Source organism: Trichosurus vulpecula, chromosome 5, assembly GCF_011100635.1.
Source record: "Trichosurus vulpecula isolate mTriVul1 chromosome 5, mTriVul1.pri, whole genome shotgun sequence".
Lineage (NCBI taxonomy): Eukaryota > Metazoa > Chordata > Mammalia > Diprotodontia > Phalangeridae > Trichosurus > Trichosurus vulpecula.
Genome location: NC_050577.1, coordinates 156,093,942 through 156,113,513, shown reverse-complemented (window position 1 = coordinate 156,113,513; position 19,572 = coordinate 156,093,942). Strand labels below are relative to the sequence as shown.

The following is a 19,572-nucleotide window of genomic DNA, read 5'->3' as shown; positions in this document are numbered from 1 at the left end:
AATGTCCATGATCTCCTGATTCCCCATCCTTTAACTACTCTATCCATTATTATCACCCAAAAGTGTGTGCCCTGCTTCCTGCCTGCTTTGTACCAGCTTCCCTAAGAATTCTTTTCAAGTACCTCATCATTTCGTAAACAATAATAGATTGCCCTTGTTTAATCTTGCTCGGTCTTACACAGCAAAGCAATAAATTATGACAATGAAAATAATAAGACATTTGCTAGTTGAGCAGGTATAGAAATCTTTTTGCTTTATGAAAGACAACCTTTAAAAAACAACATAAATGAAAATGAAAGAAGAATTACTTAAGGTACCAAACTGCTGTGTCATTAATGGGCAGAAAATACAGGCATTCTTTTTAGATTGTTGAGAATAATGAAATCACAAAACCAAGAAACTTTTTAAACTAATTTCTGCTATTCACTGTTTCAGAGCTACGGGAAACCAAGACCTCTGAATATTACAGTCTTTCCCACAATCCATTAGACTACAGGATATTATTAATGGATGAAGATCAGGACCGGATATATGTGGGCAGCAAAGATCACATTCTGTCTTTGAATATCAATAACATAAGCCAGGACCCTCTGAGTGTAAGTTCAAAAATGTTTTCAGAACTCAAAATTGCCTCATAATGTGTTTTTCTGTTGTTGTGTACAGACTGAAAAAGAGAAAGAAATGTGTATTTCATTAGACCAGAAGGCAAGATTCCAGGCCTGTAGCTCAGTGAAAAATATGGGTTTATTACTTAGGGAGCATAAGTTAAATAATAGTTATTCCAGTTTCTCTCATCTAGTTACAGGTAGCGATACTTTGTGCTCTAAAATATGGAAAAAGGGAATTGAGGAAATGGATGGACATATGAAGTAGGATAAAAGAGAAAAAAGGACTTTTTCACACACATAAATTTGAAGAGACTTGACACTTGGAAGGAAAGTTACAGATCACTTTGTATTTTTCAGTTAGTTTGCCATTTTTTTTTTTGCGCTATTTAGCATAGCACAAACAGGCTGTAAGGACTTTAAATATTAGAAGAATTTATCCTAGAGTTAACCAAGTTTATCGAGTTTAGAGTTGGGTCAAGGTCAGATCTATGTTTCAGAAAAAAAAAATCACTTTTGTTTATATAAGAAGGATGGGTTGGAGTGGAGAGAGAAGGAACTATATATCTATATCCATAGATATATGTAGATATATGTGTGTGATGTTATAATTACATAAAGGAATTTCAGAGTTCTTGATCGTGGGAATTGGATGATTATGAGTAATGGCATCGTGGTCAAGTGTGTGACTGTCCCTATTATGTTCCTACTCCCTATAAAGGAGCAGACCATGGAGAGGGGGAGTAGACTGAAGAATTTGGAGCTACGGATGTTTGAGGGAATATCAGTATATACATACACACACACACACACACATATACATACATATATACATATATATACCCCCCCACATATATAGACACACACGCATATGTATATGTGTGTGTGTGTGTGTGTGTGTGTGTGTGTGTATCCTAGAGTATTAGGTTGGAGTTGGAAATAGAGAGATCATGAACTAAGCCTTGAACTCTTTGAGAAAAGGAGAATAATTCTAATGGAAATGCTAACAGAAAGTTCTCTAAATGTATATTTTGACATTTTAAATAGAGCAGCTAAGTGGTGCAGGCAGTAGAGCACTGGAATTAGAGTCAGGAAGACCTGAGTTTGAATCACATCTTGACTCAGACACTTAGCAGATTTTTGGACCTCAAAAAGTCATAATTGATATAAACATTGTAATTTTATGTTACAGTGGGATATTCTTTTTGGGTATAGACTATTCTGCATCTACTGCATAATCACAGTATGAAAAATCATATCGATATATTTGGGTATCAACATTAGGCAATTCATAGATGATATGTATATTTTTGATACTATCCATTTGATACTGTTTACCTATCATTAAGTGATACTGTCAGGAGAACTTAAGAATCAAACAGAAAGAAAAAAAATGGCCACTCAATTCCCTATTTTATTTTATTAGAATGAGCTTATGGTAACAAAATCCTTTGGGAAAAGCCACTCTTATAATGGGAAAGTATAAATGAACAGAAGAGTGATCTTAGATGTGTTTTGAAAGGACCATATTAGGAACAATTAAATGAAGATAATGAAGAGGTTATTGTAAAAATGATGATTGTAGGGAACTATAGGTTTCCAGGGGTGACCGCCACGGCCCCAAAATACCTACATGCCGGGTCCTGCCGAAAGAATTTGACTCAAGCCTTCTCAGCCAAAGGAAAAGAGAAAGTTTATTAGGGATTCACCATAATGGGCTGTCTTAAGAAATCCCCCACTTTGTGATGCCTGTTTCCACAAGCGGGCCAGATCCAACCTACTGAATTAGATTGAATCTGAGCCCCTTCATGGAGGCAAGATGGAGATTATATACACAAAGACTGTAGGAGGGATTGAGGGGTGGTCTGGGGTGACTAGAGGAGGGGTTTAGGGAGGGTCTTGAGGAGGAGTCTAAGGAGGACCAGGTGAGGTCAGAGTCCAGGAACCTAGAGAATGGAACTAAGGTCAGGAAGTTCCTGAAGGAATATCAATAGTATCAAGGTTGGGAAGTAACTGAAGGCATGCATATCTATTTGGGCCTAATGATAATGTGAAGCTTATGGCCTTAGGGAAAGGCCAGATCTAGTTGGAAGATTCAAGGGGGCTCCCAGAGACTATATTCCAGATTCAAGGAGGTTCCCAGAGACTGTGCCCTCATCAATAATATTCATGTATGCTACTTGTATTATGGGGTCACTAGGTGGCCCGATGGGCCTGGATCAGGAAGACCTAAGTTCAAACGTGGCCTTAGACACTTGGTAGCTGTGTGACCCTGGGCAAATCTCTTAACCCTATTTGCCTCAGTTTTCTCATCTGTAAAATGAGCTGGAGAAGAAAATGGCAAACCACTCCAGTATTTTTGCCAATAAAACCCCACATGGGGTCACGAAGAGTTGAACACAACCAGAAACCAACTGAACAACAACAACAAAAACTTATCTGACCTTTCTCTTTCCAAACAGATTTTCTGGCCAGCATCTGCAAACAAAGTTGAAGAGTGCAAAATGGCCGGCAAAGACCCCACGGTGAGTGTGTTTTTGTTTTTTTGATAGTGTTATTGTTAAACATTTGGCTTTTGTGTCAGAGTACCTTGAGTGCAACTAGAAGTGAGACAAAGGATGTTAATGTTTTAAATACTTATTTGAAATTATGACATAGAAATTCAATGAACTTGGAATTTGTATGTTTTCTGCATTTTCAGATCTTCCATCTGGGTGAAAATTGTACCTCTTTTTACTTTTGTGATTGTGCTTAGATGTTTTTAGTGATAGATTTGAGCAATTATTTTTGCTCCTAATATATCTAAGAGGATACTTGGCAGGCTGCTCAAGTAATGACAATGAAAGTGCCTGGAGCAGCTTCCAGGTGCTATATGGACTTTTCTAAGAAAAACCATTTTAGCATAAAGGCAGTGGTTAGCCTGTACATTCCAGAGGCATACAGCTTCAGGAAATTAAGGCCCTTTGTTAGTGTTTTGTTTGGTTTTTAATTTAAGGGCATGTCATTTAAATGAACTTGCATGCATCCTACCTATAGATGGTCAATGTATAATACTTGAAAAAATATTACAGGTTCATGTCAAACTGTAGCCAAGAGCACTTCATCTTAAAATTTTCAATCATGAGGTTACAATATTACAATTACAAATATAATATTATTGTATTTTGCCATTGCCAACATAAGAGGTCAAATGAGTTGTGGAAGCTCACATAGAAATTTGGGTGGTTTATGATATTAAAATTGAGGGAATATTATTTCATTATAGAAATGAGCCTCTAAGGAATTTATGAACCACAGAATATATGCAATTTTGTTTGTTTCATCCAAGTGATGAGCTGTAATATAAATGTACTCAACATAGAGTGGGACCTAGCGATGCCTAATACGCTGACAAGTGGATGCATCTTAGGGACCAGGATTTAGATGTAAAAAGCGTGAAAATAATGTTCCAAAGATAGAAACAGCAACTAAAAAGAGCTGAATCTCAGTTTGTCAAGTTTTGGCATTATAGTTGGTATTATACTGAGGAGCATTTTGTATAGTTAAGAAAAATAATCTAATGATTTAAGGAGTTACTTAGGGCTTTACATTGAAAAAGTATCACTGCTTCACAGAGATGGATTACCACTCTCTTTTGAAGAAAGGCAGCAGATACTGTGAATCACAAAGGAAACTCAAAAGAACAAGTTTTTTTCTGTCCATGAGTTTAAGAGATTTTTTTAAACAATTTGAATTTTGTCCATAGACTATGAATAGCCACAGTCATAGAAGAAGAAGACTTGGCTCTGAGCACAGAGAGGAGCTAAAGTGGGCTGCAGCTAGTGAGGATCCAGTTGCATCATTTTGTGGGTCACACCATGTAGCTAAATTATTCTACTTATGATGGCAGAAACAGAGTATAATCTGATTAAATGGGTCCTTCTCATGGAAGTGGCCCTGTGAAGAGGGGGAACACAAGCTAAAAGGGAAAATGAGAAAGGTTTTAGAAGTAGTTTGTTTCTTCTTCCCCAGAAGAGTGCATTGAGAGTATAACAAAAGGAAAATAAAACAGACATTCAGGGGTAAAAAATGTGAAAAAAATGAGTCTGTATAATTGATTTGCCATGCACAAATAAAATTACAACCTAATAATTAATGTGGTGTATATTAGCTTGCATATATATTCCAATGAATGCTTTTCACAGTATATTTGACTTTTACTGAACCATTTGCCTCAAAAATACTTTGTAGTTCAGTAATGTCCTGTGGCTACAAATCCTAGTAATTGATTATCCTTTGTTCAAAAAGCTTTAGTTAATATGGTAACAGAAGATAAATCAGAGAATTCACTGATGACCTAGATCTCCTTGTGGATTCTAGTCCCAGAAATTCCCACTGATTTTCCACATTCTCCTGAAAAAGTGATTCAGGGTCATGGGATCATGGAATTGAGCTAGAAGAGATCTTCAGAGTCATCAAGTCTATAACTTACCCTTTACGGATGAAGAAATTGGGGTCCAAGAGACCAATTTCCTGTCCTTGCCTGAAGGCACATGAGTAGTTAGTAGCAGAGTTTGATTTCTGTCTCCAAGGCTCTTTCTCCTCTCTCTGGCCTCTTACCCTTGTTACTTAACTAGCCTAGGTAAAAAGAATTCTCCTATCAATCTCTCGGAACTTTTCATTTAGGCCTTTGCCCTTGTCACCCATTATCTTCTATCACATTTCTGAGTGAACATTTTTCATTACTCTTCTTATATGTTTCTTGAGTGTAGAGATGATGTTTTTCGTTGTTTTCAGGGTGTTGAGGATGGTGCTTGTTGCCTGTGGAAGGGCATATTCACAGTATATCTTTAGAAAAGAAACTAAATTATTTAACATAGAGTGATCTGCTAAGAGGTAGTTTATACTATTCAATCCAAAGGCTTTTTCAAAAAAGAAATTATTTTGTTTTATACTCAGATCTGTAGATAGTACTCCCAATGAGGAAGCTCCTTTAGTAAGCCAATGTATGTTGTCACCTGCTCTGAAATCTTAGAGCCTTACAGAATTGCCTACAGTCCTGAAGAGGCAACATCATGACTTGCCCAGGGTTACACAGTCAGTGTATGTCAGAGATGGGTCTTCAACCCAGATATACCTGATTTTGAGGTTGACTTTCTATCCACTATTCCTTCTTATTCCATAGTTAAAAAAAAAACAACTAGTTAATAATTCCAAAGTAAATTAGCAGCTTTTAGATACAAAAACTTTTCAACTAAAAGTAACTTTTTGGAGGTATTAATACACTCTCTTGTAAACACCTAAAGTTGAATCTTCTGCACGTCCTATTTTTATCTTTTTTCTTCGTTGCATACAATAGATCTGACTCTCATGTTTTATTATATTTTATACAAAGCAGAAGGGTGACAGGGACTTTAATGCATTGAGAAGACAGACTCAATGATAAAAAATAGGTTTTTCTAAATCCGTTAGATACAAACTTTAAAATTATTGATGAAATGTCACATTTATTAGACCATAATAGAGTACACTTTAAAAATTAAATCACAGCAAATAAGGCATCGTTATACTCTCACAGATAAGCAGTCATATGGGAAATTGAGTTGTGATGGTAGATATTTATTTTCTTTCTCCATTTCTAACAGCCTTTTCTGACATAATTATACCATTACCCTTTCTCCTTCCAACCCCTTGGTATTTATGCCCCCATGCTCCATGTAGTTCTCCATATAATTTTATATTTTATTGATGTAGAAAAATATTTTGAGCTGAAAGCCGAGGCACACCCACGGAAATAGGGTTTAATGAATCTACTAAATAACCAATGTTGAATAGTTTTAAATAAAATAGCTACGATCTCTCACACATATGCATAATCTATACCTATACATATGTATAAACATGACACAGATACAATATCAACCTTTACTGAATTTATTAATTGTATGGTTTTCTGTGCCCATGATGCGCTATGTTACTGGTAAGGACGTTTTCTTTAATAATAACGTTATTAAAAGGGCTTCATTTCTTCATTTCCAAAATGACGGAAATGGAACAAGGAATATCAATTGGTAAGAGTCTAGGCCTATCAGTGAACAAATAGTAACTTAAAAGTTTTATTTGCTAGCTCTCTAAGCTGCGTAGTGATTAAAGAAGAATTACAAACAAAGGAAATAACTTTCGGGTCACTTATTTTTGTTGAATCCTCCCAGGTTTCAGTAGATAAGCATTGTTAAATATTTAGTCATATGATTGTAGGATTCAGAGATGAAAAATGCCTTTGAGATTATTTCACCCAGACCTTTATTTTACAGATGAGAAAATATAATGCCCAGAGAGATTAAGTGACTTTTTCTGAGGTTGCAGTAGCCAAGTTAGGTTTCAAACACAGATTCTCTTACATCAGATCAAATGGCCTTTCTACCACATCAGGCTTCATTTTTCACTTTGTATTGTTTTTTTTTTTTTTCCTTATGGTGTGGAGTAGCTGCTAAACCTACGGTAAGGTGGAAATCTGACTCACCAACCAGGCCTGTGTCTAAAAAGTTGAAAATTTCAAAATAACTCATCTGGGGCAATTTTTTTTGAGACGTGCTGGCTCTGGAACCAGGCAATCATTTCATCAGGTCCTTCCTCTGTTACTACTTGTATGATGTCGGGCAAATCATGTAATCTCCCTGGGTCACAGGTTCTTCATGTGTAAAATGAAGGCCTTGGGAAAGATGGTCTCTAAAAGCTATAATCACTATGATCTTGTGACATCAACACATTTAGTCCCTTGTTTTTTGTTGTTTGGTTGCATCTGACTCATTGTGACTCCGTTGGGGTTTCTTGTCAAAGATACTGGAGTAGTTTGCCATTACTTTCTCCGACTCATTTTACAAATGAAAAAACTGAGGTAAACAGGGTTAAATGACTTGCCCAGGGTCACACAGCTAGTGTGTGAGGGCAGATTTGAATTCAGGAAGATGAGTCTTCCTGACTCTAAGCCCAGCACTCTATCCACTGTACCATCTAGCTGCCATTTAGAGCCTTTGGAGAATGCTATTCAAAACCATAGTGCTTTGTTCTTTGCCCAAATGCTGAGTGGGCATTCTTTAGATTCATACCCTGTCTGTATAATTGTTGCAACCAAAATAAACATTTTGTAGTAAAATTGTTTTGTTACTATCTTAAAGACTGGTATCTGGACAGTCAGTATACCTTGCAGTTGAACTGTTTATTAAAGACAGTTATAAATACAAATTTGGCAACTTTGCTGTCTTTTATTTTTCTTATAGAGTCTCTTCATCTCTTTGTTACCAGGAGGAGGGTAGATATATCTGGGTATATAGTAGAAAAAGAATGCCTGAAAGTTAAGGAGATCCAGATTTTGTCTCAACATGAGGAAAATAGTCTTAAAAATTAGGATTATTACAAAGGGAAATGTGTTATTGTTGGAAAGAGTGAGCTCCCCGTCTCTGAAGGTCTTTGTTTCAACAATCCGGCTAGCAGCTTCTGTGGGGGTGTAAGATTCACCCACAGCCAGCACCCAGAAAGCTGCCAACAGCACAGGTTCTTTTGATCTGCTTAACTAAGGAAAGCAAGGTGAAGGGGTTGACAAGCTTACTTTAATTCAGCATACAAATATCATTCACTTAGTTCAGGGGAAGAGACCAGCACACTGAACTTCAAAGCAAATTGCAAACAAATTACAAACATCAACAGACAGACAGAATACAGATTCATAGTTACCAACATCTAGGTTCGGCCCGGAGCTCAGAACAAGGGCTGGCCCAGAGTCATGCACACCACCACGGCTGTGGGTAAGAGCTCCAAAGAAGAGAAAGCCAACCCCTGGTTTTATATCTTTTTCAGGGCCAGGGGTGAGTCACACATGCAACTCACCCAGGTGACCTAGAATCATCACAGAGAGGCGGACTTAAACCCACGTGGTCTAAAAGCCTCTGCTGTCCCAGACATGTAAACTAGGCCCTCCCTGGAGTTAGCCCCACCTTGGGCCCCACCTTAGTTGCCAATCCACACCCACTAAGGTTTTACACCTAGTAGGGGTTTGGGCCTGGGGCTTAGCACCTACTAAGGCTCAATGAAATACACTGAACTACTCAAAGGGAACAAAAGCCAAACTATTCAAGGGCACTTGGTTGAACTAAGTGCTGAGGAGCCCATTTTGCTTACCAACATACTCTTTCTATAGAAGAAGGACAGCCACTTGTTGAGCATGATATTCAGGACTTCTATTCAGGTATGGATTGGACTAGGTGAGCTCCCCCATCTTTTCCAATTGTATGGATGCTACTTAGACATCATGGGATGAAAAATGTCATTTCAGTGCAAAATACTGTCACCTTTAAAAGCCTAATCTAATTGAATCTTCCAAATCTTAAGATAAAAATGACAGAGAGCAATTTTAGTTGCTCAGAGTTCAGAGAGAATTAACACTTCTTAAGTACATACTTATTTTCAAATTAAAGTTCTGTAATAGTACCTTGGCATTCCAATCCAGTGCAGTGACTACTCTCCAGAGACTTGAAGGAGGCTTCACCAAAGGACTAGACTAGCTATTCAGGGAAAAGCAATAGGTCTTTGTTTGGCATGTTAAAAAGAAGGCTAAGTTGTTTAACTAGAGACGTGGAAGCATGGAGTGGGAGGCATGGGTAACAGTAAAAGGGGTAACGCTTAGGGGCAGATAGGTGATGCAGTGGATAGAGTGCCAGGCCTGGAGTCAGAAAAACTCATTCCGAGTTCAGATCTGGCCTCAGACATTTGCTACCTGTGTGACCTTGGGCAAGTGACTAAATTCTGTTTGTCTTAGTTTCCTCATCTGTAAAATGAACTGGAGAAGGAAATGGCAAACCACTTTAGTATCTTTGCCAAGAAAACACAAAGAGTTGAATGCAACTGAAAACAACTAACCAACAACAAAAGGGCAACCCTTGTCCCTCAAGTTATGGTAGGGGCTAAGACCTACCACTGGCTGATTTTAGGATTTGTGATGTTGCCATACTAATGTTTTTCCTTGTTCTGATAAATAGGAATCGTGATTCTGTAGTTGTCCAATTCATTGAGGCTGCTCAAGAATACATAACTGGGTTTGGGCTTTTGTAGGAAATGTAGGGTCTTGCCTAGTCAAATAAGATTGACTTTATTAGTGATGTCACAACCGGGAGTTTGCCCCAGAGTTCATGGGTCATAGAATATTATAACATGGAGGATTCCATAAATGGGATGGTTATAGGCAGGTGAAAAGAATACGTCTAGAGCAGAGATAACCAATTGCAAGAAAGTGTAGGCAACAACCCCTCCCCTACCTCTCCAAAAAGAAAAATCATTTGGACTAGCACACTGGGGAAGGATAATTATAGTAAGGGAGTATAAGCGCTAAATTTGAGACAAATTAGATGAACTGTTTATCTATAATTTGTTATCATTTGTGGCAGTAGCACCAGTTTGAATATAAGCAAGGTGCTAGTCCAACTAAAAAGTGCTATTGGAAACATTCACTGAAACTTTCATTTTTGATAAATTAAGTGTATTTCAACAGTTTATCCACAAAAATAATTTTGAGGGACCACATACAGACTGAAAATGAAAATACAGTGTATTTGATAAGAATGTTAAATTTGATTAAATCAGGACAGTTGGCACTAAATTTAGTCAGGTGATGTTTGCCCAGTGTAAATAAAAGAACAAAGCATGCTACACAGGAGTTCAAGTAAAAGGTTTTATTGAAATATTCATCAGTATATAAAGCAAGCACATATGCTGGCTCTAAGCAGAAGAAAGAACTCAATTTGTTGCCCACTGTTGGGATGATCAAATAGATGTTAACATTTTTGGTCAGCCTTTATGATAAGCACCACTTTAAGTTATACTTTAGCCAGACAGAAAGTCTGTTCTACACAGCTTCGCACTTAATTATGTACTTTATTTTGTACTTCATTACTCTTTCATGTTTTATCAACCACACTGTACTGTAAGTTCCTTCGGTTCCAATGACTGGAACCTATAAGGAGACCAATTGCTGCTTGCTGTAAGAAGTAACTTGTCTTCCCTCATTCCCTTTCACATATTATATGCCATAACCAAGCTCTCAACAGCACTCCCTATTTCACATACACATCTTATACAACAGCATAATGTAATATAGAGAGTTTGGCATCTGAAGGTCTGGCTCTGCTCCCATTTGACTCTGAGTTTGTGGGGGGTCATGTCATCTCTGATCTTCAGTTTCCTCTGCTATAAAATGAAGTGATTGGAAAAGAAAATATTTCTAAGGTTATCTTCCAGCTCAAAATCCTTTTATCTTATGTACTGCTCCTAATTAATAATAATAATAATAGCAATAAATTCTGAAATATATAGTGTTTTAATTTTTGAGAGATGGGGGGCGGGGGGTGGTTGGTGCAGACAAGTCTGACATCAGAATCAGGAAACCCAGGGTTCTAATCCTTCCTCTGACACACACAGGGAGAAGGGAGTATGAGCTTAGACTGGTTGTTTATCATCTCAGTGTCCTAGGCAACTCTTTGAGACTATAAATGAAAGAGAAAGTCTTGACCTACATTGGTAGATGGGTATACCTCATATTAGAATTCCCTTTGTTTACAAAACTGCAAGTCCAGTTCCCATTCTCTTCCTTTAAACTTTATAGAGCATTTTATTTTTTCTGCTTAAACATCAACTTTTACACAAGGCATTTCCTGCTATGTCCACTGCTCCTAATTACTCTCCTGTCCTCCTCTACTTTTTATTTATTAATCATATTACATTTGTAATTATACATTTGTATCTGCTTATAGAAGTAGGAGATGGATGGGTGGCTAGGCGTCAGCCAGGTAGCTCAGTGAATAGAGTGCTGGGCCTAGATTTGAGAAGACATGGATTCAGATTCAGCCTCAGACATTCACTAGCTGCATGACCCTGGGCAAGTCACTTAACCTCTGTTTGCCCTAATCTACCAGAGGTAGAAATGGCAAGCCCCCCCAGTTAGTATCTTTGTCAAGAAAACACAGTAGTAGGGTCCATGGGGTCATGAAGAGTAGGACATGACTGAATGGCTAAACAACATGTACTTATATGTGTACATGTTTCATTTTCTGATCCTAATATAAGTTATGAAAGGGCAAGGACCATTTGATTTTTTTGTGTCCTGTATGCTTAGCATGGTTCATGAAAAGTATAGAGCAGGATCTTAATTAAAATTTGCCAATTCTCTGATTTTCGATAGTATTTTATGTGTCTGGAATGCAAGAGTCTCTGCTTATACCTATTGAAATAATATTTATCCTTTATAGTCGGCAAATTAGATACCACCAGCACTCTGCCATTTGCTCTGACCTACCCAATTTGTGCAGTCTATAGCACTTAGTCACTTTTTCACTCATATTCTAATTTGGATTAGATTTATTTTCTTTGCTTCAATGTTTTAAATCTGGGACCCATGATAATCATCCTGATCTACTATAGCTTAGGGAAGGTAAACCCAGCGCTGAGCATGTAGCTGCTGTTCAGTTGTTTTTTGGTCTTGTCTGACTCTTCGTGACCCCATTTGGGGTTTTCTTGGCAACCACACTGGAGTGGTTTGCTGTTTCCTTCTCCAGCTCGTTTTACAGATGAGGAAACTGAGACAAACAGGGTTAAGTGACTCGTCCAAGGTTATATAGCCAAGTGTCTGAGGCTAGATTTGAACTTAGGAAGAGGAATCTTCCTGATTCCAGGCCTGGTACTCAATTCACTCTGCCATCTAGCTGCATGTAGTAGGCCCTCAAATAAAAATTTAAAAACCCTTTAGGTGTCTACCGTGCATACTAAGATATGTATTGGAGGAATTAAAGATAGATGTGGCTCAAATTCATCTATTAAGAAGTTTACAATTTACAGAAAATTGCAGGCAAGTGAGATAAATACAAAAGAGCTAAATTTCCAACAGTGTGCAGAAATTGTGTAAAAAATAATGGATTTTGACAAGGAAAAACTTCCTAGCTGTTAAAACATGTTAAAGTGAAATAGACTCCCTCAGATCGGAAGGATTGCCCTCATTAAAGAGTTCTTCAAAGGAAAGCTAGATGATCCTTAATTGCCAGAGGTATAAAGGGGATTCTTAGTTTACCAATGATCAGATGAAACGATATCCAAGGTCTCATGCATCTATAAGATTTTGTAATTATGAAAGATTAAATAAAGTATTGTGATAAATTTGAGAAGGGAAAGAACACTTTTACCTGGGGAAGGAAAAGTTTCATGAAGATTATAGCACCTGATTCAGTCCTTGGAGGAAGGAAAAGACTTAAAAATATGAGAGAATCATTTTGAAGCATGATGGATGGGTTGAACAAAGACCTGAAGACAATATGTGTGAGGATATAAGAACAGACATATGGAGGGTATTCCATTTTGTCTGAAACACAGAGCCTTCTAAGGGAAGGGGTGTGAAATATGTTTGAAAAGCATGTTGCATTTCTACTGTTTGAAGGCGGCCTTGAACAAAAAAATTAAATGTTTCCATTTTATTGATTAGGTACTAGAGAGCCATTGACAGTTACTGAGGATTGACATGATCAAAGCATATGCATTTTAGAAGCATGTTACATTGGTAGTAATGCAAAAAAAAAAATGGATTTGAGAAAGAATAGACTGGAGACAGCAGACCTTGAGAAGGTCTTGCTGGTAATCTAAGTGCAAAGAGACAAAATAATTCATGAGTGATTTCAATATTGAATGAGATAGAATGAGAGATTTTGCAGAGGTAGAATCCAAAAGATATGGCCATAGACTGAATGCATAGTGAATGACAGAAGAGTCAAAAGTATATTTTTTGAACATAAGTGATTGGGAGGACAGGGGTGCCGTAAATAGAACGGAGAAGTTGGTGTTGGGATCATATCAAGGTGTAGTGATTTCTAGAAAACAGAAATAATAGAATGGAATTTTTGGAAGAGAGGATTCTTGAGCAATCTGTATAAAGGAGATAATTGAAGCCACAAATAGATTGAAAGCTAAACTTTCAGAAACTTCATCAGCTTGTGATATGAGAACTTTTAATAACAGTGTAGGCTATTACCACTGCTGTGTGGAGTTTTTTTTTTTTTTTAATGCAAACAAGGTGGTAATTTTAATTCAGACTTATAGGAGCTGTCTAAATATTCTAGTATTATGACAGTATCCAAGCTGCAGGGATGGGGAACCTGCAGCTTCAAGGCTACATGTGGCCCTCTATGTCCTCAAGTGTGGCCCTTTGACCGAATCCAAACTTCACAAGACAAAACCCCTTAATAAAAGGATTTGTTCTATAAAACTTGGACTCAGTCAAAGGGCCACACTTGAGACCTAGAGGGCTACATGTGGCCTTGAGGCTGCAGGTTCCCCACCCCTAAGAGACACAGAGGCATAGAGGACTATTCTCTGACAGACTATCTGCTTTTCCTTCCTCCTCTAGGCCCCCCAGTAGATAAGAAGTCTTTTTTCTGTAACAAATAATAATTAAATGAATTACTGAGACAACACTGAAGAACATAAACAATGATAAGGGTCCAGGAGCACATATGATAGCTTTAAAATGTAAACACTTTTAAAAAAATTATATGATGCATACTGGACATAGTGTTAGAAAATAATAGAGGTTCATAAAATTCAAGTTGACATAAGATATTTGCAAGAAAAGTTATTTACAAAAATTTAGTAGACAAATATCAGATACCAGTATTGTCAGAAACTAGTAAAATACATGACATAATTCTACACTTATTCAAAAAGCCTTGCTCTCAGTTTTTTCATATGAGAGTAGTAGTTCTGGGGCATGAGACCTGAGTTACCTCCCTTCATGTTTTCTATTACAAGTAATTCTTTTGATTTATTTCTTTTTACCACCAATGGTGTAGAACGGTTAACTAGTGATTCCTTTTTCAAGGTTAATTTGTCTACAGGACTTAAGGCAAAATAGATATAACTTGCATAATAGGAGTAGGTTGATTTCCTGGTTTATGGGAAAATATTACATACAGAATCCTAGACTGACTGACCTCGAAGGTGAAAAAAATAAACATTTGGGTCTTACTGCTCACAATTATTCCTAATATATACATATTATATACACACCAGGCTTGGATATATACTTCCTCCTGAGAAACAAAATACTATGTACAGTTATATAATCACATTTTAGGTATCTTTATAAACAGGTGTCAGAATAAAGTGCCTTGAAATATTGAACATAAATGTAAATGTCTCAAAATATAAATAAAACAATCTGTCTGTTGAACTAGCTTTAATTCTTTGGTTACAAAGTTTGTGATTGATCACTCTATAATAAAAATCTAGAAAAGAAACATCTGTACAAGATCACTCTGCCGAAAGAAAAATCACTAATTACTGTCAAGAATGAATCATTGAATAAACAAGAAGAAATGATAGATGGGGAAAAAACTTTTTAAAAGTTTACTTTTAATTACTAATATATTCTAAAAAGACAGTTTTAAGGCAGGAACAAACTTAAGTTTTGTCTTAAATTTGGCTTTTCATGGCCAAAAAATGGCTGAAACATGGTTAAACACTAATCAGCACAGACCATCATGAAATTAATATAGCTATGAAGATCATGCTACTCATGATCCGAGATATAAAATTTGGGACTCTCAGCTCAAAAGATTGAGACATTTATATCTCATATGTAACTTCACGCCACTGCTAGATATCGATCATCTCAACATTGTTATTATGTTAATTGGTTTGCTTAGGGAAGTTGGCAGGTATCTACAGGTACTAGATTCAGAGCAGGTCTGTTTGGGAAGATACTGTAGATATTTGGCAGGGGGTAGAGGGTTGCTTTGAGTGAGCTGTGGAGAAGGGATAATGGGATGGAAGAGTAACCTATTAGAGTATTTTTCCTGATGTTGCCTCTGTGTAATTTATTTAACAGACACTTATTAAAGTAGGAAGTATTTTTAGAAAAATATAGACAAATATCTATAACACGTAGTGAGGAGGTATGCATAGGGTATGATCTGAACTGATGAAGTCAGGATGCACATCAGTGACCTCAAAGATTCATCTAAGCTTTAAAAATGGCATTTATTAAGTGCCAACATGTGCCAAATGCTATGGATAGAAAGAGAAAAAGGGAAATTTCCCCTGCTTTCGCAGAACTCATACATAAAAGAAAATTCAGCTGCAGGATGAATAGAAGGCCCTGGGATTCCAAAGGATCAATGGTAACAGAGAAGATAAGGCTCTGGGTTTCTTAGATTATGTCATTAGGTCAGATGATAGTGCCAGGGATCTTTAGGGCTCAGAGGCAAGGCATATGGTATGCCCAGGAAGACCTTAGGAGGCAGTAGTAAGACTGATGGTTAAGCCTGGTGGTTCTTCATCTCAGAAGAAAGAATGCAGTTTATGAATCCCATCTTACCCAAGCAATGTAAGCAGTCTAGCAGTCTGGAAGGACTTTGAGTTGCAGGAGAGTGCATTGGGGGGCAGGGTCGGGGGGAAGGTAAGGAACAAAGGGGACCTCCAGTGGTGCTGGGTGTTCTAGTCTTTGGATCTCTGGACAGTATTTTGGATGGCCTTCCTGTCCCTGCAGGAAGGAAGTTTCAAAGAAGTAAATTGATTTATCCAAGTGTACAAAGGCACTAAGTGGCAGAAGTGGGACTTGAAATACTGGTCTTATAACTTGAAGTTGAGTCAGTATTCTTTCCTTTATACCATACTTTATCTGAGGGGTAGTTTTTTTATCCATTCTTTGGTGTTTGTATGTAGAAGAACTCTTAATAGTCCATCCTAAATGATGACTCCTAAACTTTTAATAGTCCAATACAGGAAGCATATAGAGCTTTATGTTTTTGATAGGTTGGGGGAGGGGAGGGCTACTACAAGATTATGATGTCTTCTCATTGTTAAATGCAATTTGAAAATTTTGAGTTTATATCTTGATGTTATAATACATAATTCAGAGAAAGTCAGAGGGAGGAGGAGGGAGAAGGGGGAAGGAGGATGGGAGGGAGAGTGAGAGGGGAAGAGAGAGAGAGAAAAAACCATATTTACCACTGTATTTATCCTTGTAGCATGGCTGTGGAAACTTTGTGCGGGTGATACAGGCTTTCAACCGAACTCATTTGTATGTCTGTGGGAGCGGTGCCTTTAGCCCAGTATGCACATATTTGAACAGAGGACGCAGATCTGAGGTAAGTACATAATGTTTGATGATCTTCACTTCTTACAATGATTTATATCAGGTGAGTCCCAAATATTTAAAATATTCTTTTATTTGACTCAATGAATGGTACTTCTTCTTTCATATCTGCCTGTATTCTAGAAGAAAAGGTGTTTATCTTATGCATGTTCTTTTTGAACAGGAAAGAATAAAAAACATAAAATAGTTTATTAACTTCATATTTGCTTTGGAATAGGAAAATATATTTTTCTTATACATTTCAAAGTTTATAGATGTTTTGTGGTGACTTTAAATTCTCAATATTCTAAAAGCAGTTATCATTTCTTTGCCGAATTTGGTAAAAAAATTAACTCACATTTTTAGGAAGTGCCTAAAGAATGCTAAAAAGGTTCAGTTTTTAAAAAAAAAACCAGTTACATAACTAACCAAGAAATGGACTTCATTTCAGATGGATTTCCCCACTCATTCATTTTTGAATCACTTGTTATAGCAATGAATGAAACATGGTATATCATTATGAATAAGTTTCTTTTGAACTGAAATACTTAAAATGCTTAAACAAAATATACTTTGTATGTATCAACGACTTAACCTTGCTCATGTAAGCTATTGATGATAATCCAGAATATGGCTATGCAATAAAAAAACTTAATTAGAAAAGTGAAAATTTTAATAAAACAATTTATTTAGTGTGTTATTGCTGTGAATACTATAAGTTAAGTCCAATTGGTTAACATCTATATTTACTTTTGTTATAAAGCCTAAACTCATTGTATGGCCATATGGGTCATACAGCCAAACTGTTAGGAATTACTTGCAGAATTGTTCTAAAGATTTTTTTTCTCATATAATGATGTTAGTTTCTATTATCATTTGAATGATTATATATAATCATTGGCAAGGTTGTAAAAGATTAAAAAAATTCCACTGATTTTCTTAATATTTTCCATTTTCATTTAACTATTCTGTTTTATAATGAACAAAATTCTCCCTTTTTCCACCAAGATCTTATTTAGATTCCTTCTATATTTTTTAGGAATTCAAATACTTTCTTTTTAACATGAAAATATACCCATTAATAATTATAACAAGAAGATTATTTGAAAATTGGAGTAATAATATTTAACCCTATCTCCCTGTCCAAAAATGATTCTTTTTCCATATGTGACTTTGGTTTAAGGCCTAAAGTCTTAAAATCTTGTGAAGTGCTCATAGTCTTAAAATAAAAATCTAGATATATGTATGGCAAGAATATGATTGCCTGAATTGAACTTGTTCATATAGACAAGCACTTGTGAATGATCAGCTGATTAAATCAGTTATGATCTCAGATGTATGAAACTGTCAGATGACAGTCAGATTGTCCCTGACAATCATGCCTTCTCCAACTAGAGATCTCAATTAAAAATGTTATTCCACTTACAAATTTCTTATTCCATATCGTAATATTAAATTTGGGGTACTATCCAAAAAATTCCCACAAAATTCTCCACTGTAAATATAGTATGAATTTAATTAATTTGTTAAGTATCAGATACTTTACTTTCTCCTCAAAAGATAAGGGTTTCTTTTTAAGACGGTGGAATTGTCAGGTTCATGGACCAACCATTCATTATTATAAGATCATTTTCTTTAAGTAACATAATTGTGTATCAGGTAAATTTGTGACAATCTCCACTTTTATGAAATTTGTATATGGCCAAATTGTATGCTTTTTTATTTGTGAATTTTTTTTACTAAATACTATAGTCAAATCTTTTCTTTCCCATTGCCACAATAGCCCTCTATCTCTTCAGTTCTAAATTTAAGAAAATACTAAAAAATGCTTCGAGTAACTTTTAAAAAATTGGTTCTTATGAAGTATTTTTATACTTAGCATACAAGGTTATAGCATTCTTCTTTTTCAGTGGGTCACAATGATGAAGTCACAATTAAAAAGCTTTTATGAACTCACAAATTAAAAATGTAGAGTTATGTATATTTAAATTATTTTTATGATTTCAAACACTGGTTTGGATATTTTTTAGTATGCAGGTGTAAGGTTTGCTGGTAATATGTAATAAAACTATTAAGATATAGAATCTTTACTATATTGGATCATAAATATAATACAAACCCTCATTCTACAAATACAAACCTAAAAATAACCCTGAGAACTTAATAAACTATACTGGAGTCCATCCGTTATCACAGACCAAACTATTGACTACAATCACCGAGATATAACATTAAGCCATCCAAACTTAAGAATAACACTTTAAGTAGGGGTTGCCCTGACAAATCCTAATACACTCTAAACTGCTTGGAACAAAAGGCTTTCAAAACTTACGGACTTTGCAGAGGGGATCAAGGTTATGTGGGATCAGTATGAATTCTGTATGATTCCTGTTGTCTGCTACTGGAATTTTATCAAAAATGCTTTTGGTGATCCTACAGAAAAGTTCATATCCATAATTTATTCAACTACAAAAAATGCTTATGAAATAACCCATAGAACAAGATATTTAGAAGAATGATAGCAGGATAGTGATTTCTCTGAGCATAATTTCTATAAGAACATTGAAAAACATGAGAACAAGATAATTATAATAATAGAGAAGTTGGCTATATTTTAACAGAAAGGAAGGCATTATAGAATTAACTATTCTCAGTCATAGAGTGCTTAGAGCAATGGTGGATTTTAGAAAAAAACGACTGCCAAGTTAGAGAAAAATAGAAATAAAAGATGTGAGAATTAGGTGCTATCATAATATCTCCAGCTCGGCCTGTTTGAACAAGTATTCAAGTATTAAAAATTGAAATGGTTAAAAGCAATGACTT

The 19,572-nt window shown here is 36.1% G+C and overlaps 1 protein-coding gene across 1 annotated transcript in view; it reads left to right on the top strand.

The window, feature by feature from the left end:
• The window catches only part of SEMA3C (semaphorin 3C), a 191,763-nt gene that overhangs the window by 86,420 nt on the left and 85,771 nt on the right, over positions 1–19,572 (top strand). Inside the window, exons 2-4 of the mRNA XM_036761052.1 lie at positions 436–596; positions 3,068–3,130; positions 16,643–16,762. Coding sequence (XP_036616947.1) covers positions 436–596; positions 3,068–3,130; positions 16,643–16,762 — 344 coding nt within the window. The remainder of the gene's footprint in view (positions 1–435; positions 597–3,067; positions 3,131–16,642; positions 16,763–19,572) is intronic.